The 27505-nt window shown below is 41.1% G+C and overlaps 1 protein-coding gene across 1 annotated transcript in view; it reads right to left on the bottom strand.

The window, feature by feature from the left end:
- Positions 1-27505, bottom strand: part of emilin2a (elastin microfibril interfacer 2a) — an 88392-nt gene that overhangs the window by 45862 nt on the left and 15025 nt on the right. Inside the window, exon 4 of the mRNA XM_073043678.1 lies at positions 6897-8816. Within this exon, the coding sequence (XP_072899779.1) occupies positions 6897-8816 (1920 nt within the window). The remainder of the gene's footprint in view (positions 1-6896; positions 8817-27505) is intronic.

The raw sequence follows: 27505 nt of genomic DNA, 5'->3' as shown, positions 1-27505 counted from the left end.
CCACAATCCCATTAAAACTTTTACATCTCACCACTCCCAGGCTGATCGGATTGCCTACTTTTATGACAACACCTGCTGTCAATTTTCTTCCAGATTTTTGCACTGGCAGACTGTCAGGCTTTTGGTACTTTTTGGTCATGTATGTTTTCATTTGCTGGATTTTCAATTTAATATAAACATGATAAAAGACCAGCAATGAGCCTATAAAAGAATAAGTGGATCAGAATTTGAAATGCAGTTTCAAAACTTGAACAGGTTAACAGTTACCACAAACTCGGTGGATCTCCGTTTCTGGTGCACTCTACAATGCTGCCACATTTGTACTTCAAGGGATAAGTCAGCAGCAAAGAGAAATTCAATGACAGTGAACTGCTACTTCTGTATTCAAAAGAAATACATCTTCACAGGTTATCCAAGTTCAGAGAATGTCAGAATCAGGATCACTGACATATGTCATGAAACTTGTTCTGTGTCATCAGTTCAAAAAATATACTATAAATTATAACACCTATTGAAAAATACTGCAAGTTGTGCAAAGAGAGAGTAAAAATAGCACAGTGTTCATTGCCTGTTCAGAAATCTGATGGCGCAGGGGAAGAAGCTGTTCCTAAAACATTAAGTGAATATCTTCAGGCTCTGGACCTGCTCTGTAATGGTAGGAATGAGAAATGAGCATCTCTGAGCACCATCCTCTGCCGAGCCCACTACGACGCCAACGGCCACGCGACCCCGAGGACTGGGGGCCTGTTCTTCCCAGCAGAGACCCGGACCTCACAACAGCAGTAGCAATAAAGGAGGCCTTCCTGGAGATTTCCAGATGTTCCTCCGTGCTCCCATGTCCGTTTTTCATCAGATTAGGATTGTGCATGGCACCCCGCTTGACAAATAACAGATATCAACTCCGGAGAGGTCGCTGCAAACTGCATCACGCCACCATCTTGAAGCAAAGATGGTGATGAAGCCATTTAGAATGCTCTCCATGGTACACACATAGCAACTTGATAGTCTTTGGTAACATACCAAATATTTTCAAAATCCTAATGAAATAGAACCACTGGCATGCTCTCTTCCAAACCTCATCAATAAGTTGGACCCAGGACAGATCTTCAGAGATACTGACACCCAGGAACTTTGAAGCTGTTTACCTCCACAGCTTTTCCCCCACCCCGGATGAGGAATGGTGTGTGTTTTCCCAACTTCCCCTTCTTGAAAGTCCACAATCAGCTCCTTGATCTTACTGACAGTGAGTGGACTGTTGTAGCTACACCACTCAACAAGCCACTCTCACTCCTGTATGCTTCCTTGTCACTATCTGACATTCTGACAACAGTTGTGTCGTCAGCAAATTTATAGATGCAGTTTGTGCTGTGTCTGGCCACACTGTCATGGGTGTAGAGAGAGCAGAGAAGTGGGCTAAGCACACATCCTTGAGGTGAACCGAAGAGATGTGATTTCCGATCTGCACTGACTGCGGTTTCCTGATGACAAAATCAAAGGTTCTGTTGCAAATGAAGGTACAGAGTCCCAGATTTTGAAGCTTATCAACTAATACTGAGGAAATAATGGTGTTGAATACCGAGCTAAAAGCAATGAACACAGCCTGTTGCCCAGGTGGTCAAGGCCACCTGGAGAGCGGTGAGATTGCATCTGCTGCAGACCTATTATAGCAGGAGGCAAAATGAAGCAGGTCCAGATCCTTGCTTCGGCAGGAGTTAATTCCAGCCACAGTCAACTCTCAAAGCATTTCAATATAGCAGACGTTAGTGTAATCAGGTGAGGCAGTTCACCCTGCTCTTCTTGGACACTGGGATGATTGATGTCCTTTTGGTGCAGCTGAGTACCTCCAGCTACAGCAGTGAGGTTGTCCTCGAATACTCCAGCCAGTTGGTTAGCACAGGTCTTCATGCCCTCCCAGCTACACTATCAGCCTCAAAATTAAGTCAATTGCAATGCATTAGTAACTATTTTTAAAATGATTAGAATGATTAATTAGAATCCTGGAGCCAACTGACAATTGTTAATACGGTACTTGAATTCACTTCTAACAGTCCAGCTCAGGACTATTTTAGTTACTGACTCTATTGCCACAACTATCAAATTGTCATGTAAAATAGCTGATAACAATGTCACCCAGTAATAGAATATAGATGTTATGTTACAGCCCTTCTCCAGACATTAAAGCTTTTGAATTTCAGAATTTGAATGTGACAACCAAATTAACTTTGAAACTGATGCAAGGAACTGATGTTAAGAAAATGATGCAATTGTATTTATTTTACACATATACAATTGCAGTATCTGTGTGCACACATTTAGTAATTTTATGATGTCCTAGCAATTTCAGTGATGTAATTACAGGAGATTCTGCAGAAGCTGTAAATGTTAAGCAGCACACAAAATACTGGAGGAACTCAACAGATCAGTCAGCATCTATGCAGAAGAATAAACAGTTGGCGTTTCAGGCCGAAACCCTTCATCAGGATTGTTCGGGAAGGGGAAAGAAGCCAGAAAAAGAAGATGGAGAAAGGCGCAGGAGTACAAGCTGGCAGGTGATAGGTGAGGAGGAATGCAGTGGGTGGGAGAAGGGGTATGAAGTAAGAAGCTGGAGGGTGATAGAAGAAATATAGGGCTGAAGGAGGATGATAGGAGGACAGTGAACCACTGAAGGGAAGCAGGAGGGGCACTAGAAGGGGATGTTGGACAGTGAAGAAGAGGTGAGCGTGTAAACAGAAGGAGGAATGGAAAAAGAAAGAAGAGGAGGAATAAATTATCAGATATTAGAGAAATCAACGTTTATGCCATCAGGTTGGAGGCTACCCTAACAGGATATAAGGTGTTGGTCTTTCAACCAGAGTGTGGCCTCTTCGCAGCAGTAGAGAAGGCCATGGACCGACATGTTTGAACTTTAATGAGAAGTGGAATTGAAATGGATGGCCATTGGAAAATTTCACATTTTAAGGTAGATGGAGTAAGGGTGTTTGATGAAGCAACCCTTCAATCTATATTAGATTCCTGTAGAAATAGTAGATTAGAAATTAGATTACTTCCTGTAGAAGTAGTAGAGGCCAGTTCAGTTGTGTAATTTAAGGTAAAATTAGATAGGTATATGGACAGGAAAGGAGTGGAGGGTTATGGGCTGAGTGCGGGTAGGTGGGACTAGGTGAGATTAAGAGTTTGGCACGGACTAGGAGGGCCAGAATGGCCTGTTTCCGTGCTGTGATTGTTATATGGTTATATTAGATTTCACGCCACATAGAGGAGGCTGCACCAGGAGCTCCAGACTCAGACTCACAGATAGAGTGTCACCTCAGTGATGTAATTTCAGTAATGTAATCTCTTCTCTATCATTGTCCCATTTTTTCCTCATCATTCTAAAGGACAAAAACAGTCTTGAATATGGTTGCCATCTTTGAGAACTAATTAATTAACAATCCTCAGGATATTCCCTTTGTGGAAGGTGCTCATGCTAGCCTCTACCTGAAAATTGCCAAAAGTCAAACAAATATTGTTTTCAATAGGTTTCACTGAACTGCCATCAAAAGCAGGAGTTTGGATTTCCTCACTCCGAATCCACTTATGATCCACGTTCATTCACACCACAGATTGAGCTAGAGACCACAAAACACTGGAGCATAATTAGGCCATTCAGCCCATTGAGTCTGCTCTGCTATTCCATCATGGATGATTCCACTCAACCTCACACAACTGCCTTCTTGCCATATTCTTTGATGCCCTGACCAATCAGAAAGCGATCAACTTCTGCCCTAAATATACCCATGGACTTGGCCTCCACTGCAGTCTGTGGCAGAGCATTCCACAGATTTACTACTCTCTGGCTAAAAAAACTTCCTCCTTACCACTGTTATAAAGGGTTCATCCTCAATTCTGAGGCTGTGCCCTCTAGTTCTGGATACCCCCACCATAGGAAACATCCTCACCCACATCCACCCTATCTAGTCCTTTCAACGTTCGGTATGAGATCCCCCCCCCCACCCCCGCAATCTTCTAAATTCCTGTGAGTACAGGCCCAAAGCTGCCAAACACTCCTCATATGTTAACCCCTTTATTCCTGAAATCATTAAGCACATAAAAATAGACCTCAAAATCCAACAAGGTTAACAGTGTAACTGGACAGCAAAGATTTTGCTTCTTGATTACTTTTGGCTGTATCTTATAGATTTTGGGCTGCTGATCATGTTAATCACCATTAAATTTCCCTCTCACACATCTATGAAATTGTCTAAATTTGTTATTTCAATCTATAATTGAAGTCAATTAAAATGTTGCCCACAATGTAAGCTGAACAATTTCTATCTTGACCAGGCATGCCTGGGCATACTTAGGCAGGGCAGATGCTGCATGGCAGGAGAGGTTTTAGAAATGCTTTAAAAGCATCACACACACACCATTCTATGTATTGCATTTACACGCACATTAGTTTGTGGTCACATTGATGCACAAGCTCTATGCATATTGTGTGTACTCTTTATAACAGTAACTGTATTTTCAGGAGTGCTTGTGAGAGCAAAATGACTTGCCAATGTTGCATCAGCCACAATACTGTGTTATATTTGTGGCGAATATACATTTAAATTTCAAAGACGGAGCATAACTCCTCTTATTAAGAAAGCCTATGAGCTCTACTTTGGGTGTAAAATTGGCGACCAAGCCAAAGCCTGGGCTCCTCACTGTCAATCTTAGAGCTTGGCTCAGAGGTACTCAGAAGTCATTGCGGCTCACTATCCTAACGAGAGTAGAAGGATCATGTGACAGATGTGAAAGACCGCAATGAGACCTGCGCTGCATGACAAGGCCACTAGAGACATGGAGTCTAGATGAGGCAGACAAAGGCGCCATGAAGCACGAGCCAGGAATGAAAAATCACACTGATACTGACACAGATTTTGAACCCTTTCTGTCGAGTGAGCCTCATCTGTTAACTCAATCCAAGTTAACTGACCCGGTCAGTGACTTGGGTTTGTCAAAGGCAAAAACAGAATTACTGGGTTCTCGACTGCGCAGATAGAATCTGCTATCAGCAGGCATGAAAATTTCTGTGAAGGATTTCAATATTTGAGACAGGTGCTTCCCAGAATAACCGATGCCATGATTAAGGAAGGCATTTTGTTGGTCCACAAATCAAACAGGTCATCAAAGACAGGCACTTCGAAGAACTTCCACTGGGACTGGAGAAAATTATATGGAAGGCATTTAAGAACGTTGTTGAAAATGTTCTTGGCAACTATAGAGCACCAAACTACATGCAATGGGCTGACATATTTCAAGCACACAAAATCATGAAGTGCAACATGTCACTAAAGATTCATTTTCTTCCCTGCAAATCTCAGCACTGTCAGTGACGAGCAGGGTGAAAGGTTTCACCAGGAGTTTGTGGTCATTGAGAAACAGTGTCAGGACAACTGGAATCCATCAGTGCTGGCTGATTATTGTTGGACACTGAAGCCAGAAGCCTCAAACACTGAGCACAAATGAAAATCATCAGCAAAACATTTTTAGCTTAGATGAATGATTGCATAGTGTCAACACCATTATGCCATTAAACAAATTATATTCAATAAAAATTAATTTCTTGTTTCTCCAAATTCCTGCATGATACAAGTAGTCTGAAATTATGCGTGTGTTCAGGTTCAAGCAGTCTATCATAACCAAAAAACATTTCTGAGAAGAAACACTTAAAAAAATTTGCTGTCCAGTGTTATTGAAGGAATATGGAAGCACAGATCACAATAGTCACAAACTTCCTCTAACACCACATGTAAATTCTGATTAAGTGTTTGACTCAAAGCATCAGTTACTTCTCTTTCCACAGATAATGCCTGACCTGTTGAGTTTTTTTAAAAAAGCATTTCTTGTTCAGTTCAATTAATTGATAACTGAAAGGATCAATTGTTAAGAAAGGTTTCAAGCAGATAAAATTAGAGAACAAATCCAAATCTGCAGAAAAGCTTACTATCAGTGTATTAGATGAAAAGTATTGAGGCCAAGCAGGGCAGGAACCTGCTCAAAAAAATGCAAAAATCCTTATCCTAGATATTCAAAAAAAGGACATGCAGTACTTGCCATTTCGGCATTGGAAGAGCCAGCCAAAATATATGTCAGAACTTGATATTTACAGAACCAGAAATCTATAATAATGAAAAATATTGGAAAAAGTATCAAACACTGAAATGATGCAAAGTGCTCCAAATGGCCATTAAAAATCAATACTTTCCCTCCTCCTCCTATTCATTACTTTAATAGCTGGGTGGAACTTCAGGTAAGGCTATGCTCTAATCTTTTCCTTTTGGAAGGTTTAACTATGCCTCTGAATCCTTTACTGATCCTGGCATAGACAATGGATTTATTTTATGAGCTAAATTTGGAACTGGCTTCAATCTAATTCTTCCACTGACATTACTGCAAACATACAGATAGTGTTCAAGTAAACCATCTATTTATAAATGAAAACTGAATGGAAAGTACTGTCTCAGCTAACTGAAAACTGAAATAAAATGTCAAATTTTGTTCTTGAAACATGAAAGACATTGAACAAAATAATCATAGATTTTCTTTAAAAGTTAGGCTATGCCTGAAGTGAACATGTTGAGTTAATTAAGAGCAGCATGATAGTTTGGCATTTATACATCTGTTATGTTGCGAACCATCATGAATTAAGCATATCAAACAAGACTAAAGCATATTGCCTGAGGTTCAACGTTTCTAAAACTGTGTCAGATGGATTGACAATATTTTACTAATTGGATACTTAGTAGATAAGCATGTCAAGAGCATGCAATGGAAATAAAAACAATATATTCTTAACCAAGAGATACAATAATTTTGAATTTCAAGTATCGTTGCAAGAAACAAAATGTGTTAAAGTTAATGAATCCTACCTGGTATAGGCTGAACTGGAAGGGCATCAACTTTGTATGCAGTTTTGGGGACCTGAGTTCGGAATCGGACACCAGGATTCTTCAATGTGACAATATCTGCAGTATGTGATTTCACAGTCTTGTTTATCTGATGGACACAGTTCCAAAGGCTACTGACGTGCTTGTTCAGTCCATCTTTAATCCGCTGTAGGCTGCCAGAAATATTATCCAGCTTACTGCAAACATTCTCAATATGTGCAACCTTGCTATCAATATGAGAGACTTCCTTCTGGATACCCTGTGTATTATGTTTACACTTATTAAGGTCTTTAGCCATCTGACCTGTTAACTGCTCCAGCTGTGCCTTCACTTCGTCTAACTGACTTTCATTCCTGTGCAGCTGCATTTCCAAGTTCCTGTCTGTCTCCTGCAGTTTGTAAATTTTATCCAGACACTCCTGCTGCTTCTTCATTAATGTGGACTCGATGGTTACGAGTGCTTTGTTACTCTTGTTCAGACCTTCCCATTGTGTTTGTACGGTATTTTCAACAGTGTTTATTGCAAGTTTTAGTTTGTTTATTTCTTTGTGCACCATTTCCAAGTCTGTGTTTTCTTCCACCCTCTTAAAACCTTCATGAATCGTACCATTAAGCGATGTAACAAGAACTGAGTTTTGTTTAGTTTTTAACAATAGCTCCTTGTAATTGTCCTTGCAGGTTTCTAAATCCTTTTTGACGTTGTTCATCTCCCTTGGATCAGATATGCAACCAGTCTGGCAGACACTCTCTATCTCCTGCAACCTATTCTCAAGGTGCTCCATCATATTACTCGAATTCAGATCATGCTGAAGTAATGATTCCAGCTCACCACCATATGCAGCAGTTGAAGTTGTGTTGCCAAGTCCTGCCAAATCTTCATCATGTTTGTTCCGTAACACCTGGAGCTGCTTCTTTAGCAAATCTTTCACACCATCAACTTCACTATCAATGAGTCCTCTCAGAGTATACTCAATATAAAAACAATGCTCTTCAGCATTTCTCTCAGTTACGTTTATTCTAGATTCAATTTCTTCCAGTCTCTCAGCAAAAATATTTTCCAGATTAAGGGTTGTAAAGCGCTCCAGTTCATTATCCATTCTAGCATTTAACACCATGTTTGCATCGGTTACTCTGGAGATCTTTTTATTCATGTTATTCAATTGGCGTTTTAAAGTGCTTGTGGAAACACAGCAGTTGTACTGGCCTGGTGATTCCTGCAGAAGTTTTCTGACGCTGCTCATCTCCTTTCTCAGTTCATCCTCTTTCTCATGAAGCAATTTCTCCATGTTTTCATACTGCAACTCATTTTCTTCACATTGCTCTTTGAGAGACATTAACCTGTACTCACAAGAATTCTTCATGTCTGCAAATTTCATGTCAATGCCAACCATCATCTCTTCCTTCAGAGTTTCAAATTTGCTATCAATATAAGATTGATAAAAGTCTCCATTGGAAAATGGAGAATAGGTAGAAATAGGCCCTTGAACTGCTTCCATTAGCTGCTTCAGCTGTCCATCATGCCCACTCACCATTCCATGTAGTTCGTCAAGCATATCACTCTTAGTCTTTAATGTTTCCTTAACCTCTGTTATTTTAGACATCATTTCACCCATTCCTGATTGATGGAATGCATCTCCATTCTCGTGGACAGTTGAACCATGGACACTCTCAAAGCCAACAGCACTGCCAGAGAGTCTCAGGTTATTCAACAATGTGGCAAGTGTTTTGCTGGTATCTTCCTGGACACTGTTCCTCAGACTGTCACCCAGCCCTGTCAATGATGCCTGCATTTTTTCCAGAACCTGGTTAAGGCGTTGTACTTCATATTCCAACTGCTGGATTTTTAGGCTTTGCACGTCAGTGGATGGCTCTTTATGTCCTTGTCTGTCTGGCAATTCGGGAGCTGAATAAACATAGTCAGTCAGTATTATATCAACACAAAATGCACATTCATATCAAAAGAGGACATCTATTAAAACTATAAACTTTTAAATATTTAAAACCTAATCAGAGTAATATTTAGCAGACTAATATTTAATTTGCCAATTATAATTAAAGAAGCCACGTTACATCCCATTGAATGAACTTGTGATCCCATAGCAGAAGGGAAGGGATCTCCAACTTCTAGAATATTTGACTTTTCACCTATTTTCTTTTCAAATTAAGCAAAGGATGTTTCCATTACAGGTAAGTGCAGCCCTTGATGTCCACTCGGTACAGGTTCCAGAATCCCACTGAACAGCCACTGGTGAAGGTCCTTCACAAATGGACTTAAAACAATTTGTGAAAGTGACTCACCCACATTCTCCAGGGGAATTGGGGATGGGAAGGAAATGCTGGCCTTGCCAGCAAAGTTCAAGCTCTATAAATTAATGTTTTGCTTTAAATTGGTCAAGAAGCTGATGGAGAGCCAATCTCGTGAAATGTTTCAATTCTTGAATTCAATGTACCTTCAGTACTGCTCGCTACAGAAAACCTAACATGATGGCTAAATGGCCAAAAACTAATGGCTAGAGATTTGTAGACACAATGTCTAATGCCACCACAGCATCTAGGAAATTTTAAATTAGTTCTGAAAGTTATAACTATTAACAGTGATAACAAAATTACTAAATACCTGTCTGTTTCAGTAATGTCCTTTGGGGAAAGTAAGCAGTGGTCTTCTCCCAAGTATGATACATAAATGACTTAAGAATGACAGAAACGAGAGATTCTGCAGATGCTGGAAATCTTGAACAACACACACAAAATGCTGCAAGAACTCAGCAAGTCAGACAGCATCTATAGTAGGGAATAAACATTTGATGTTTCCGACTGAGAACTGGAAAGAAAGGGGAGAGATGCCAGAAAAAGGTGGTTGGGGCAGGGGAAGAACTATAATCAGGCAGGCAATAAGGGAGACCTGATGAAGGGAAAGTTAGTGGGTGGATGATCAGGTGATAATGTGAGAAGCTGGGAGGTGGCAAGCCTCCTCCATAGATGCTGCCCGACTTGCAGAGTTTCTCCAGCATTTTTTGTGCGTGTTACTTAAAAACTACAGGAATGTGGCTGAGACTTAAATGGCCTCAAAATATCCCCAGAGGTTATTCCTTTGTACTTGAACCACTGTCATCAATTGATGGAAATGCACACCACATGGATATCTAAATTAAGAGTATGCAGTAGCAAATGAATTCTGGGCACAGCTGCAATGATTTGCAGTTGTTACGAATGTGGAGCAAGTCTGATGGGCAGAAGGGTCCCGAATCGCCAATGCCCACCCCCCCCCCCCTTTTGAGAATCGCAAGATCGCTATTATTTCGGGTCTGAGACCCAGGAAATGAGAGAGTTACACATCATGTCAATAATGAGAGAGCGAGACGCAGGATCACAGCAAAGGCAGTTGCCATAGAGACGCATAATACACAACCAGGTGGAATGTCTCCTGACATAAGCGGAACGGAACCACTGATTACTGCCATTGTCTCTTGGAGAAGGAATTGTGTATTGAGTACTGTACTATTCATTGAAACCCCTCAGGGGACAACCAGAGTGGTCTGGTTGAGGGATTGCATCATTGACATCTGAGACCCCGTGAGTGAGGATAAAAGAGGGGTCTGGGGAACACCCCTTTAGACGCACCAGGAGAAATGCTAGAAATCCCGTGACAGCGTTTTATAGCGAAAGCCGGTGGGAGCTCGTGTGCGTCCTCCCTTACCTGGGTGGCGGGCTCATCACGGAAGAATGGTTTAACTAAAGGAGAGGTCACACTTGAACGGCGACACCGACGGATCGAAATCATAAAGGAAGGTTGGAAAAACCCATAGCGGTAACTGTTCCCATTCTCCTATCTCTCTCTCTCTCTCTCTCTCCAACAATTGCAACACAGCGATAAACAAACGACGGCAGCCTGTGTGAACTGAAGCGAACTTTATATTTCCATCGGACAATTCATTATCCCCTAGACAACAATAGAGCTTATTTCTTATTGATTATTATTATACCCGCACTTTTAGGTTTAGTATTGATGATGTATATTATCTGTATATTTGCATTGATATTATTTTTGTGTATCTTTACTAATAAATACTGTTAAAAATAGTTATCACCAGACTCCAACGGACGTCTCTATCTTTGCTGGTAAGTAACCCAGTTACGGGGTTCGTAACACAGTTAATAGGATTGTCCTCGTTTGTGCTTGCAATATCTCTTCCTTTTAAGGGCCTAGGTTTTCTTGATCCCTTGCTATGTACTCATTATCCCAAGAAGGCTCAATGTGAAATCAGAGCCACTTTGGTTTGGCTCAAAGCCACAGAGAAAGTGTATTTGGAGGACAGTATATCTAATGATGGCAGATTTATCTTCCATTCTGACTCACCCTTTGTACAGGACATGGAACTTCTGAATCACTGGACACCCAGGAAGGATATGGGAAAAAAATCCTTAGCATTATTTACCACAAGGAATGCACAATCTCATTAAAGTGGTCTTTGGGCCATTACAAATCCATCTTCCAACATGTCCATTGCAGTCACTCCCTAGGATCTGGATGATGAATCAGGCGCCAGGACCATTCATGGAGTGCGATGCTTGACTCATACAGTGACTGAACAAAGCTCATGGTTGTGATTTAAAACAATTTTCTGTGGAGTCTGTGATAAATAATTGTTCTCTTAAATGAACAACTCCTGAATTTATTGGCAGATATTCAACCTGATAAAAGCACTCTACAGGGTTGTGCCTCCATAACTTGCAATTGCTAATTTTTTTTCTTCCAAAAATTGCAGTTTTGACATCACTAAAACAGAAGAAAACAAATATCTGATTTGCTAGACCCAAGGAAAATAAATATTATCAAAATGAACTGCACTAACCCAGTTAAAGCAACGGTGAGACCCCGAAGCAATGGCAAGTTGAATTAAGGCACCTTGCTGACCCACAGTTGGGTCCAAATGAGAGCTGCTCTTTAATCCCCTTTTCTCTCCCCATAATTTCTCTCATTCCTTCCTGATTTTCAGCCTCGCAACAATTAAGCTTCAAGCCTATTTATGGAAATAAGTTTATGTTGTAAAAAATAACTTTTTACCTTTTTGTTCAAGCTTTGTGCATTAATTCAAGTTACTTTTTCTGTTGCTGGTATAATCAGTGTAAGTAACCTCTATTTATTCTCTGAAACCAAACAGCATTGGAGATTATTTTTGCTACAAAGGTGAATTTGCTCTTCAATGTTCTTTATATACTATGTTGAGAGTGAGTACTTGCAACATCAATTGGCAGTCCTGGTGTGGGCTTGAGGATAAATCTTCCCAATGAGTCAGTGGGAGGCTTGAGCAGGCTTGGTGAAGTGCAGAGAGAACTGAGGCTAGGTAGGTAGTTGGTATTATTCTAGGAATAAGAATTCAGTTGGATTCATCTGGAAAATATGGATTGTTTTGATTGGAGAGGGCTCCTCATAAAACATGAAATGGGGAAGTGACCACAATACTTAAGAGTATTCTGGTCAAACTGGAAGTGAGGGGAAAACCACAAGGAAAGTCCTTTAGAAGATTGCTCAAGGAAAATTGTCAGACAGGAAATCTAAATGAGTACAGAAGCCTGTAGCAGTTGGCTTTTTAATTGAAGATTGGACAGAATGTTAGCAGCATGTTAAAGATGATCAGGATTGGCACTAACTTACTACAACTTGCTGTACATCAGGTGAGCAGCTAAAAGAACAGGCTATATTTCATTAGGAGTTTCAGGAAAATTGATATGTTACTAAAGACACTCGCAAATTTCTACTATGGAGATCATTCTAACTGTTTGCATCACTGTCTGGTACAGAGGGGCCATTGCACAGGATCAGAAAAGAGCAGCAGAAAGTTGGAACCTCAGCCACCTCCATCAAGGGCAATAGCCTCCGCAACATCCAGAGCACCTTCAAAAGGCAGCATCCATCATCAAGAACCCCCATCACACAGGACATGCCCTCTTCTCATTGCTACCATGAAGGAGGTGGTACAGGTGCCTGAAGATACACATTCAATAACTCAGGAGCAGCTTCATCCTGTCCGCCATCAGATTTCTGAATGGACAATAAACCCATGAACACATTAACAGTATTATTTCTTTTGCCCTCTCTTTTTCACTACTTACTTAATTTACTTATAACTACTTATAAGCAACTTAACTTCTTACATATACACACACACACTTATTGTAATTTATAGCTTTTATTATGTATTGCAAACTACTGCTGCTGCTAAAAAACAAATTTCATGGAATATGCCAGTGATATTAAACCTGATTCTAATTCTGTTTGCCCACCCTTCCAAATTGTGTAATTGCCCACCCACAGTTCACATCAGACATGGATCCCCCACAGTACATCATCAGAAAACTTGAAAATGTTACATTTAGTTCCTTCCGCTAAATCTTACATATACACTCTGTGGCCACTTTCGCAGGTATCTTCTGTACCTAATAAAGTAGCCATCGAGTGTATGTTTATGGTCTTCTGCTGCTGTAGCCCATCCACTTCAAGGTTTGACATGTTGTGCATTCAGAGATGCTCTCCACTACTGTAACATGTGGATATTTGAGCTACTGTCACCTTCCTCTCAACTTGAACAAATCTGGCCATTCTTCTCTGATCTCTCTCATTAACAAGGTGTTTTCGTCCACAGAACTGCCACTCACAGGATTTTTTTTGTTTTTTGCACCATTTTCTGCAAATTCAAGAAACTGTTGTGTGTGAAAATCCCAGGAAATCAGCAGTTTCTGAGATACTCAAACTACCCTATCTGGCACCAAAAATTACTCCACAGTAAAAGTCACTTAGATCACATTTCTTCCCTATTCTGATATTTGGTCTGAACAACAACTGAACAGACCATATAAGCATGCTATTATGCATTGCGTGGCTGCCACATGACTGGCTGATTAGATATGGTGTACAGGTGTATTTAATAAATGGCCACTGCATGTATATTATTTAATAATATAAATTATTTAGCTTTTTTAACACTGATCAACAAAAAAAGACTTCTGTGTCGAAGTGAAAACAGCTCTCTACAAATTGGTCTAAATTTATTACAATTATTAAACACAAAGAAATTAATTGCATAATTACTCACCCTCTTCAAGTCAGTATTCAGTAGATGCGCCTTTGGTAGCAACTTCAGCCTTGAGTCTGTGTGGATAGGTCTCTACCATCTTTGTACATCTGGACACTGCAATTTTCCCCATTCTTTACAAAACTGCTCAAGATCTGTCAGGTTGCATGGGGATCATGAGTGAAGAACTCTGTCAAATCCAGCTAGAAATTCTCAATTGGATTGAGGTCTAGACTCTGATTTGGTCACACTAGGACATTAACTTTGTTGTTTTAAAGCCATTCCTGTGTAGCTTTCGCTTTATCCTTGGGGTCATTGTCTTGCTGGAAAAGAAATCTTCTCCCAAGTCGCAGTTCTCTTGCAGACTGCACCAGGATTTCCCTGTATATTGCTGTATTCATTTTACCCTCTACCTTCACAAGCTTTCCAGGGCCTGCTACAGAGAAGACAACCCACAGCATGATGCAGTTACCACCATACTTCAAGGAGTGTTTTTGATGATGTGTGATGTTTGCCTTACATCAAACATAGCTATTAGTCTGATGGCCAAAAACCTAATTTTTGGTTTCATCAGACCATACAACCTTCTTCTAGCTGACTTCAGAGTCTCCTACATGCCTTTTGGCAAAATCTAGCTGAGATTTCATGAGAGTTTTCTTCAACAGTGACTCTCTCTTTGCCACACAACCATAAAACTGATGAAGCACCCGGGCAACATTGTTGTATGTGAGTCTCTCCCATCTCAGCCACTGAAGCTTGTAATTCTTCCAGAGTTGTGTCATAGATCTCTTGGTGGCCTCCCTCACTAATCTCCTTCTTATATGGACACTCGGTTTTTGAGGACGGCCTGCTCTATGCAGATTTACTGTTGTGCCATATTCTTTCCATTTCATAATGATCAACTTAACTGTACTCCAAAGGATATTCAGTGACTTGGAAATTTTCTTGTATCCATCTCCTGACTTGTGCTTTCAATAACCTTTTCAAGGAGTTGCTCAGAGTGTTCTTTTGTCTTCATGCTGTAGTTTTTGCCAGGACATTGACTCACCAGCAGTTGGATCTTCCAGATACAGGTGTATTTTTGCTGCAATCAATTGAAACACCTTGACTGCACACAGGTGATCTTCATTTAAATAAATATGTGGCTTCTTAAACCAATTGGCTGCACCAGTGATGATTTGGTGTGTTGTATTAAAAGGGATGAATACTTATGCAATTAATTATTTTGAATTTATATTTGTAATTAATTTAGAATACTTTTAGAGATCTGTTTTCACTTTGACACAAAACAGTCTTTTTTGGTTGATCAGTGTAAGAAAAAAAGCCAAATTAAATCCACTGTGATTCAATGCTGTTGTACAATAAAACATGAAAATTTCCGGGGGGGGGGGGGGGGGGTGAATACTTTTTATAGACACTGTATTTAAACTCCTCAGACCTCAAATACCGATCCCTGTGCCGGTCTGGCACCCCTCTAGTTACCTTGAAAAGGCCTTGTTTATTCTAATCCTGTTTCCTGTCTGTCTAATATCTAATCCCTATAGCATACATTTTAAGCTTACACTCTAACTTCGTATATGGGACTTTATCCAAGAACTATAGGCCATATCTACTAATTTATCTCATTCACCAGTTCCATCTTGAAAAAACTCCAAACAAAAACGAGAGAAGATCTGCAGATGCTGGACGTCCAAGCAACACACACAAAATGCTGGAAGAACTCAGCAGCCCAGGCAACATCTCTGGAAAAAGTACAGTCGATGTTCTTCTTCCCCTCCCCCCAACTTTCTCACTCTGACTCATCTTTTTTTCCAGTCCCGATGAAGGGTCTCAGCCCGAAACGTCAACCATAGATGTTGACTCTCCAGCATTTTGTGTGTGTTGCTTCAAAAAATTCCACTAGGTCTGTCAAACATGATTTCTCTTCCATAGACATCCCACCTCTCCTGGAAGTTCCGGGAGTCTCCCGCAAATTGGTAGCGGCTCCCTGACACCAGCAAATTATATACAATATGCCGGAACTCAATCTTTGGGAGAGCGGGAGGGAGAGGTGAGTTTAACAGGTGTCATTCGTTCATTAGTGTAGCTAATGTTATTTAAACTAGCTGGCTAGCTACTAAGGAGCCACTCTATTGCAGACTCTCCCTCAAATTGATGGCGCTACCTCCCTGAAATGAGTTTTTGCAGGGCGGGATGTCTACTTCCAGAAATTTATGCTTACTTTGACTAATCCCATTGATGTTTTCCAGGTGCTCTGCTTTCTCGTCCTTCATAATGGTGTAACACCCTGGTTAAGATTTTTACTGCTGTGCTGTAGGTATTTAATTTTAGCAGTTCTGTAAGAGCAGTCTGTTCTGTTTTTAGCATTTTTGGATTTGAGCTAAAGAAAACGAGCTATGTTTTTCAACTTAAGAATGTTGTGTCAGCCAATCAGGACGGTGGAATCTGGAGAAGGTTCTAGAGAACGCTGGACAGAGAGGATTTTGTGAAGTCACTGGTGTGGGTCGAGGTCTTTTTGCCAGGAGCTGGGAGAAGTCAGGAGGGAAGATGGCTGAGGATGCTGTCCCTGTTGCACAAGCTGCTTTGTGCAGATGAACAGCTTCAAAGAGGAAGGACCAATACTCCCTGAGGGGGAGCCCATTTGTTCAAGCTAGTTTTCAAACAACTTTTGGAAGTTGGTGTGGGCATACCATGGGTTCAGTGAGTGAGTTAAAGACAGATTCAAGATGAGCTCCAACTTAAGTGCAGATTTGGACTGGATTAACTGTAATGGGCCCTTTTTATTTTTTCCTTTTCTTTTTCTACTAACTGTTCGATAAAGCTGACATTATTAAATATATTTTCATTATAATTGTATGCAGTGTACGGTCTGTTATTTCCTGCCGATGGGCGATTGCACTGGGGTAGTAATTACGCAGTATTCATACAGACTGAGGTTTGGTTGAAGAGACATCCCAATCTTCTGGATTTGGTGGGACCCAAATCAACCCTAGACATATGGAGTCTGAAAAAGATGGTTTTCTCACTGCTGAGTCTGGTGGCCGTGAGGGGCTTAAGAGCCACATCTCTAGAGACACCCAGCAAAAAGCAGTTTCAATGCTTTCTAGCATCTTGCTGATATACAGGCTGTCCTTGAGTAACAAACTGGTTCTGTTTTGATAAAGGTCCTAAAGTCAATTTTGTCCATAAGCCCGAAACTACTAATCCTCTACTGATGTCAGACTCACCAACCTATAATTTCCCAGCTTATTCATATTCTCTTTCTTAAACAAATGTCCTTAAGTCAAATTTGTCCACATGTCTGAAAATACATAAAAATCGCTTGATGTCGTTATCATTTATTCTTCTTCCCATTCTTGCACTAGGGTCATTATGTTTATTTTTTTTGGTTACTTGCACTTATACCCTGTGTACATGTGCCTATGACAACAATGAATGATCTTGAACTCTACCTTCACAGTAATGCAATGAGTAACATCAAAAGCACATAAGCCAGCTAAAGAAAAACAATTACTTGTAGAGACAGAGAGAGGAAGAAGGCAAGGATAGGTTGTGGTCTTTGGGTTATGAACACCTGACTGATGGACACCCCCACACAGGCACAAGCTCTTCCCCACACTACCCCCCATTTTTATTCAATGTCCTTACTTATCTGTCTAAAGTGCTTTCGACTGTCTGCTTGACTGCGTGTGCGGTCTAGATTTAAAGTCAGGTGTAGGTGTTCTCCTGGGTTCAGACTCCTGTTCCTCTCAAAATGGATCCTGCAGTTGTTCCAGTCAAGGGTTTATCTATCTTCATTAGTCAATGTCCGACAAACCTAGGCATAATTATGAAACTTACAGTATAACCTGGACATGGTAATTTTAAAGTGTTCCACATTTTGCTCGTCAATTTTCCATAGCTTGAATTATGGGATATTAAGTTGAGGGCATATCCAATCAATAATAAATGGAGCAAGAGATATGGAAAATATCTAGAACTGCCCCATGTTCCAGAAAAAGAATGTCATACTTTCTGGTTTTATCAATTTTCTATTCATATTTTCCCTAAATCTGATGAGCTAAATGGTTAAGCAAAGGACAAATATTCTGTTGATGTGCAAGGTTAATGTCCCAGATCGTGCCATAATGACTCTAACCAAAAAATCCTCTCATCCTTTCTTTTATCCATTGAACTTGAACATGGAATCTCCTTGGTCTCTAGTTTTTTTCCAGAGCGCTGCTCATCAAGCATGCATATTGCTGGTAGTAGATTTCTCCCAGTCAATCCCTGATTGAACTGTACAGTCAGAGACCACTTGGCCTAACTGACCATGTTAATGTATCTGCCTTAGCTTCTTCCTTGAGCAGATCATTCCATATTCCAAAGAGATCATCGCCTCCCGCCCCATTCTCCTATACTCCAATGAATTCATTTCTAACCTACTCAACCTCTCTATGCCTCAGTACCTCAAGTCTTGGCAATATTCTTGAAAATTTGTTCTGCATTCTTTCCAGCTTAATGGTACCTTTCCTATAACAGGATGAACAAAACTCAGGATGTGACATTTATTTCAGCCGACAAAAACCTAAGGACTAAGGCCATAGATTGTTTGAGCTTGCCCCACCATTCACCATCCAGATCACAGTTGCTCTTCCACTTCAGTTCCATTTTCCAAAATGATTCCCCATATCCCTAGATTCACTAACGTCTAGACATCTTACCAATCTCTCTTTTAAGTGCATGCAAAACCAGAGTGTCCACGTCTGTCCATGGTAGAGAATTCCAAAGGTTCACCATCTTCCGAGTGAAGAAATCTTCATCCCTAACTGTGTCTGCTGGTTTTACACTCCCCATGAAGGGGCAACATACTCCGTCCATCCACTCTGTCTAGCCCTTCAAGAATTGTTCATGAGATCATGTTTTTTGTTCTTCTAAACGCCAGAGAAAACAGGACAGGGATTTTCAATCTCTTCTCATATAACTTACGCAGAATCCTTTGAATCAGTCAAATGCATCTATGGCAAGTTCATGCCTTCCTCTGTAAGGGCACTAAACCTGCGCACAATTCTCTAGCAGCAGGCTCCATATAGTTGCAATAAGACTTCATTACTTGTGAGATAAAACCCTAAAGACTAACATACCACATGTCCTCCCAATCACCGGCTGGACCTACATCAGGACTTTCAGTAACTCATATATAAGCACATCTGGGTCACGTTCAACGTTAACAGTATCCAAGACTCAGCTTTTAACAAATAATCTGTTTTTCTGTTATGTGCACCAAAGTGGATGAGCTCACATTTTTCCACAATATATTCCGTTTTCCATGTCCTCACTCGTTCAGGTTTTCCATATCCCCTTGGCACATGAACACCCAACAGAGTTGCCTGAATGCATCATTCATAGTCTCCACAAAAATAAATAGAATATAATTCAAAAAAACTACTGAGATAACTGTTCACTTGTTATTCAAATAAGACCACAAGACCATAAGATATAGGAGCAGAAGTAGGCCATTAGGCCCATCGAGTTTGCTCCACCCTTCAAAGAATACTTGCATTTAAAGAAAAATATGTGACACTGGTGTTTGAATTAAAAATACGGTAGACTCCTATTAACTACCATTCCAGTGTGGTATGGTAATTGTCCCGTATCGGACCGCGAAGCACTCCAGCGGGTGGTGAAAACTGCTCAGCGGATTATCGGCACCCAATTGCCCACCATTGAGAACATCTAGCATAAACGCTGCCTGGGCAGGGTGAAAAGCATTATTGAGGATGCATCTCACCCTGACCATGGACTTTTTACTCTCCTCCCATCTGGTAGGCACTACAGGAGCCTCCGCTCCCGCACCAGCAGGCACAGGAAGAGCTTCTTCCCTGAGGCTGCGACCCTGCTGAACCTCACATCACAGCACTAAACAGTATTGCACCCATATTGTACTGTCTCAGTACCTTTATATTTGTGTGCTGTAGCATTTACTTTTATTCACAGTTATTTTGTAAATAACACTATTCTTTTGCATTTCTGGTTAGATGCTAATTGCATTTCATTGGCTTTGTATCTGTACTCGGCACAATGACAATAAAGTTGAATCTAATCTAATCTAATTAATTGGGGCATCAGAACAGTACATTTTGGCCCAATTAAGTAGCTGACCAAATTAGGCAGTTCCACGGAAATAATTAAAGAGTTATTAAAAAAAGACAAACTACCATTTAACTGAGTTATGAATTATGTATTTAAATGAAATACAGATCAAATTAAAACACTATCAATACTACTGGTGGTCATCCTGTATCCAACAATAAGAAACCAGTGCGGGAGAGTTTTTAAAGTGGAAAAGCCATTGTACTGGGGCAGTTTCACTCTCTTGACCTCGAAAGTCTAAGCCTATTGGAACAATTAGAAATCATTACCGGGGTCTTCCCTGGTTTACGGATGATCACGATGACTTTTGTGCCTCATCATGCCCTTCGTTCTCCAACCAGAACTATCTTCCTGACCACTAGACCTCACTGTAGATCTCAGCTGGAGCTGACTTTGCATGCTTGGCCAGGCTTGTTCCTATCTCACCAGGGTATGAGACCCGCCAGTTGCCCTCACCTGGTATAGCCCGCCTGTTGAAAGAGCGTACTGGGATGTGCCAGCTGTCACATGAAAACAGCTACTTGGAGCCACGTGAGAGCTGAGTGTCCGGTGGGGACCAAAGGTAACATTCAAGTTGATTGTCGATACCTTCAAATTATCCATAGCTCCTAACTTGTTAAATTAGTGAACTCATTTATTTTTCACTCCCAGCCATTTCTGGCATCCCCAAGTCCGAATGCTTTAGACCACAGTAAGCGAAAGTTTATTTCTCACCAACTATCAGTGACAAAAATCCCTGCCTTTTGAACCCAAACATACACAACTGACACTATTTAAAAACTGCTCTAAGCACGGTGTAGTGTCTAACGGTCACACGACTTCCAAGCCACTCACACTAGTTAGAAACGGTTCAGCAACAGTCTCCTGCCCCAGTTAAGCGACATATTATTCCAAGTAAATGAAAGCAATCCCGGCTATTTTGTTCTTTATGAGTTATCCAAAATAAACGTCTGTCCCAATTAAGCAATGGCCCAATTAACCAGAATCCACTCTACCAGTATTTTGATAGAATACAGAATTCAGCAAAACTCAAAATCCCTCTTAGGTAAAATAGATCAAAAACCTTAAACAATATAATGCTAATTTATTGATTGGATGTTTCAATTCTTTGTTCTACCAAAATTCTAATACCAGTCCGATAATATTTGTCTTTGAAATGCTGCGAATATTTGAGGCATGATCAGACCTTCACTCTGTCCACCACAAAGGTAGGGTTATCCTGGTGGCTGCACATTTCAATTCAACTTCGTCCCCATTCTGACACCTGTACATAACCTGCACTACTGTCACGATGAGGCCAGATTCAGGTTGGAGAATATCCCTCATATTCTGCCTCCAACACAATTGCATGAACATCAATTTCTCCAACTTCTGGTGTTTCTACCCTCCCTCCTTCACTTTTTCCATTCTCCATTCTGGTTACCCTCTCACTTGTCCATCACCTCCCTCTGGTTCCCTTCCTCCTTTCCTTCTTCCATAGTCCCCTGACCTCTCCTGATGGATTCCTTCCTATACCTCCTCCACCTATCTCCTCCCAGCTTCCTAGTTCATTTCCTCACCATCACGCACACACCTACCCTCTCACCTATCACCTGCCAGCTTGTACTCCTTTCTCTCCCCCACCTTTTTATTATGGCTTCTGCCCTCTCTCTTCCTTTCCATAAGACCATAGACAAAGGAGCAGAAGTCGGCTATTCGGCCCATTGAGTCTGCTCTGACATTATATCGTGAGCTGATCCATTCTCCCATTTAGTCCCACTCCCCCATCTTCTCACCATAACCTTTGATGCCCTGGCTACTCAGATACCTATCAATCTCTGCCTTAAATACACCCAATGACTTGGCCTCCACTGCCCCCTGTGGCAACAAATTCCACAGATTCACCACCCCCTGGCTAAAAAAATTTCTTTGCATCTCTGTTCTGAATGGGCACCCTTCAATCAATAAGTTATGCCCTCTCGTACTAGACTCCCACACCATGGGAAACAACTTTGCCATATTCAATCTGTCCATGCCTTTCAACATTCGAAATGTTTCTATGAAGTCCCCCCTCATTCTTCTAAACTCCAAGGAGTACAGTCCAAAGCGGTCAAATGTTCCTCATATGTTAACCCTCTCATTCCCAGTCCAGTTGAAGTCATTTCCAGTGCCGATGAAGGATTTCGGCCCAAATATCGACTGTTTATTCCCCTCTATAGATGCCGCCTTACGAGCTCCTCCCACATTTTGCGTCCTTGCAACAAAGTTAGCTGATGCCTGACCAAATACAAATCAACAGTTCCTCGATTCCTTTGTACAATATTCTCTGGTGTTTGCATTCAAAGTGGAGAACTGAGCTGGAATGGAATTTCATATACCATTAACAGTACAACTCTTCGCAATCAGAGAACCAAGGTTGGAAAATACTGACTGGTTCAAGGCCAACAATGGTGTAATGGAACCTGTCACTAATGCCAAATGACCACCTCTCCAAGTACGAGGGAGAAATGAACCAGATGCTGCCAAATGCATAAAGAGGTGCTCAGAGTAGAGTCCAGCAGACCACTTGGTGCTGATCCAACAACTGCTGGATGCAAATCTCAGATTATCCACGTCTTCAAACACAAGGAATGTTACAACTATTAGAATGGGATTTATAAATAAGCAAATGTTCCATCAACAAAAAAAGACTGTACTAAAAGCTCATCAGTGCGTGGAATGGAGAGATGGGCAGACCCTTCATTAGAATTGTACTCCAGAGAAAATAACCTCTCCATTGAGGCTCTGAGGGTCATGTAGAACCTGCCCATCAAGGGAGAGATACAAAAGCACTGTAGGGTAGCCTAAAAAAGATACTGACTTGCAGGCCCAAGGACAAATGATGATGCCATTCCACTTGAACTCACAAAGCATGGAAAACTAACACTCCTGTATCATCTGTTTTGAGATTCTGTTCCTGCTCAGAGGAACAAACCATCATCCCAGATAGGAAGGGTGCAAAGGTTACAACCTTGGATCAAAATAAGGGAGATTCCAGTAACCAGTGTTACTGAAATTCCAGTGTTTTTTTTAAACTGGAACATGGATGCATTGACATTATTTTCTTCATTCAGCAGTTGCATAAGAAATGAAGTGAACAATACTTTGCCTTTACTGACCTCAGCAAGATATATGACCCAGCAAGGGTTGCTTCATCAAGCTAATTAAGGTGTTAGCCTGACTGTAAAAATACTCAGTGTGATCTTTATATTCCTGCCATGAAAAAAATGAGGAGTAATGATTTTGACCTTTCAGATTCCTCATTCTAACACCGACAATTTTTTGGCATGTTTTTCTCAATGTCGCTATCGTAGAATCTCAGCTCAAATGCGGACTGGATCTATTTATACAGCACACATTTATAAGTGGGATAGGAAGGCACCAGGCATCTGCATGGACACTTGGGAAATACTGTAGCCCCTGACAGATCCTCTGGAGGCAGGCTATCAGCAGCACAAACACAAAATACTCTGCAGATGCTGGGGTCAAAGCAACACGCACAACACACTGGAGGAACTTAGCAGGTCGGGCAGCATCCATGGAAACGAACAGTCAACGTTTCAGGCTGAGACCCTTCGTCAGGACTGAAGAGGGAGGGGGCAGGGGTCCTATAAAGAAGATGGGGGGAGGGTGGGAAGGAGAAGGTTGGTAGGTGCCAGGTGAAAAACCAGTAAGAGGAAAGATCAAGGGGTGGGGAAGGGGAAGCAGGGAGGGGATAGGCAGGAAAGGTGAAGAAGGAATGTAAGGGGAAAGCACTATGGGTAGTAGAAGGAGGCAGAACCATGAGGGAGGTGATATGCAGCTGGAGGAGGAGGCAGAGTGAAACAGGGATGGGGGAAGGGAGGGGTAGGCAATTACCGGAAGTTGGAGAATTCACTGTTCATGCCAAGGGGTTGGAGACTACCCAGACGGTATGAGGTGTTGTTCCTCCAACCTGAGTTTGGCCTCATCATGGCAGTAGAGAAAGCCATGTATGGACATATCCAAATGGGAATGTGAAGCAGAGTTGAAGTGGGTGGCATGCAATCAGATTTCACCAACTTTTCAGAATGCGTGTTCCAGAACCTGAAAAAATCTCCGTGAAGTCAAATCTCCTATTCCTTATAACCAACATGATTACAGAGCCTGGTTACAGAATCCCTTGACATTTTCCTGTCAAAATACCCTGAATTTTGCCCTTAACCTTCACTATAAAACTTACGCCAACCACTCAAAACACTTCACAAAACTTAAATCAATGGTATAAGTAACCCTCCTCTGCAAACTCCAAATTCTTCAAATAAATTATAATTGCCCCAAAGTGTAAACAATTCTCTAGCAGAGATTTAACCACGTATTTACAAAGCAGAAACATGCCCCAAGTTCTTTCCCTGCCTTGCCTGCCATTCAACAAGGTCGTGGCTGTTCTGACCTTGACCTCAGTTTCATTTTCCTGCGTTATTTGTTTTTATTTATTTAAAGATACGGCAAGGTAGCAAGCCCTCTGGCCCACTGAACCCACACTGCTCAATTACACCCATGTAACCAATTAATCTACTAACCAGTACATTTTTGGAATGTGGGAGAAAACCAGAACACCCAGAGAAAACTCAGGAGGTCACGGAGAGAACATGCAAATCCTTACAGAATTGAACCGATGTCACTGCCACTGTAATAACATTATGCTAACTGCTAAGCTACAATTGTTCCCTGTAATACTCGAGTTTCTTATGCTATAAAATCTATTTGATGGCCCCCATTGAAAATATTCAATAGCTGAATGCCCACAAGACTTTTGGATCAGGAACTAAATGATTCGTGACATGTTGAGAGAAAAAAGTCATTCCAGTTTCTGTCTTAAATAGACAACAACCTTTTCTGAAATTATGCTCCCAGTTATTGGATTCCTCTCAGCATATACCTTGTCATGGCCCAGAGTCCTGTGATGATGTTCAATGAGGAAGTCTGTGAAGAGATTCACTTTCAAAAGGCATACTTGATGACAAAATACAGGGTAATTGGCAGGATTCTTAGTAGCATCAAGGAACAAAGAGATCTTGGTGCCCACATCCACAGATCCCTCAAAGTTGCTGTGCAAGTTCATGGGGGGGGGGGGGGTGCCTGTGTCTATGTCTAGACTGCACTTGCAGAATCGCCCCATTATGTGGAAGTTTAGAAAGGGTGCAGCGGAGATTTACCAGGATGCTGCCTGGATTAGACAGCATGTCTTCTTAGGATAGGTTGGGTGAACTAGAGCTTTTCTCTTTAGAGTGAAGGAGAGACTTGATAGAGGTGTACAAGATGATAAGAGGCGTAGTTCAAATGGACAGCTAGAAACTTTTTCCCAGGGTAGAAATGGCTAATATGAGGGGGGCATAATTTTATGGTAAATATTGGAATGGAAAGTATAGGGGAGGATGTCAAAGATAGGTGGTCTTTTTTGCATACACAGAGAGTGATGGGAACATGGAACACACTGCCAGGGGTGGTGATGGAAGCAGACACGTTAGGGACATTTAAGAGACTCTTACTCTCACACATAGATAAAAGAAAAATAGAGGGCTATGGGAAAGTGAAGAGTTAGATGGATCTTACAGTAGGTTAAAAAGTGAGCACAACATCATGGGCTGTAGGGCTTATACTGTGCTGTAACTATTCTATGTATAGGGAAAGTACACAGTTAATGCTATACTCATAACAGCATTGACAAGCAGAGCAATCTTGGGATCCAAGACCACAGCTCCCTGAAAGTGGCCACATAAGATGATAGGATGGCAAAGAAGATGTATGGTATGTTTGCCTTTATTAGTTGAGACATTGAGTTCAAGGCTCAGGAAGTTATGTCACAGCTTTACAAAATTCCAGTGAGGACACATCTGGAATATTGCATTCAGTTCTGGTCTCCTCGTTATAGGTGACGAGGAGGCTTTGGAGAGGGTGCAGGAGAGGCTTACCAGAATGTTGCTTTGATTACAAGGCATGTGCTGGACTAACTACACTTATATTCTCTAGAGCAACGGAAGCTGAGAGGAGACCTGATAAAAGTTTATAAAATTCTGAGTGACAGTAATAGATTAGACAGTTAGTATCATTGTTCTAGGCTTGAAATGTTTAATACTAGAGGACATTCAGTTTGAGATATACAGGACAAGTGGTAGATGCCTGAAATGCACTACCAGAGGTGGTGATGGAGGCAGATATGATGGAGACATTTAAGGCTACATCCACACCACACCGGATAAATCCATAACCGAAGCTTTTTCTTTTCGTTTTTACCCTTCGTCCACACTAAAACAGCATTTTCGTCCCCTGAAACTGGAGCTTTCCAGAAACGCTCTCCAAAGTGTGTATTTTTGAAAACGTCGGATTGGCCGAATCAGTGTGGACGGGGTAACCGGAGAAATCTGAAAACGCTGTCAGACAGCAGCGCGCTATTTCATTGTTTTCTTGAACGCAACCTAACAATTTCAGAACAGACGGCAACGAAACTGACACCAGAAGAGTTAGAAATGTACTCACCAAATACTTTGACCCATAACTTACTGAATAAATAAGTATACTCACTTTGCCCTGTTTTCTGTCCTTGCTCGTATGAAGGTGGTTTACCTATTTATGCAAGTACTTCTCTGACAATAGATGTGTAACAGCCTAATGTAACATTGTATGGAAATACAAGATAACACTGATGCAGACATGTTTTATACATTTAACAAGGTGCTTTATTAATGCAACGGAGTTAGTCAGTTTTTCAATGTTCGTCGTCAGCCAGGTCAATCTGTCTGTGAACTCCCTGTCGGTTGCCTCCGTATGCTCCAGTATTTGTTTTTTTAAGTTCTCTTTTAAGTTCTCTTGCGTGAAAGCCAACAGCTGTCCATCATTTTAAGTTTTTCTAGTCTGTAACTACACAAACGTGCACTTTTATGGCGAGATTCGACACCAAACATGTCGCTTGTTTTTGGTAGATGTGTCCTGCACATGCACAATAGGAGGAGATTCACTGAAATCTCCATTTCAATGTGGATAGAGATATTTTTAAAAACACATAGTGTGGACGCCTATCGTTTTTACGCGAAACCGGTGTTTTCAAAATTATCCGGTCTAGTGTGAACGTAGCCTAAGAGGCTGTTAGATAGGCACATGAATATGCAGAGATTGGATGGATCTGGACCATGAGCAGGCAGAAGGGATTAGTGTAATTTGGCATCATTAGCCTAATTACACTACCTTAATATTGTAGGCCATATGGTCTGTTCTGATGCTGTACTGTTCTGTGCTCTATATCAAGTTGTTAACTTACATTCCATTATTATCCTCTATAGACCTTTGAGCAATTTATATTACTACCATAAGACCACAACATAGGAGCAGAATTAGGCCATCTGGCCCAGAA

This window comes from Hemitrygon akajei, chromosome 1 (assembly GCF_048418815.1).
Source record: "Hemitrygon akajei chromosome 1, sHemAka1.3, whole genome shotgun sequence".
Taxonomy (NCBI): Eukaryota; Metazoa; Chordata; class Chondrichthyes; order Myliobatiformes; family Dasyatidae; genus Hemitrygon; species Hemitrygon akajei.
This window is presented reverse-complemented; position numbering and strand designations above follow the sequence as displayed.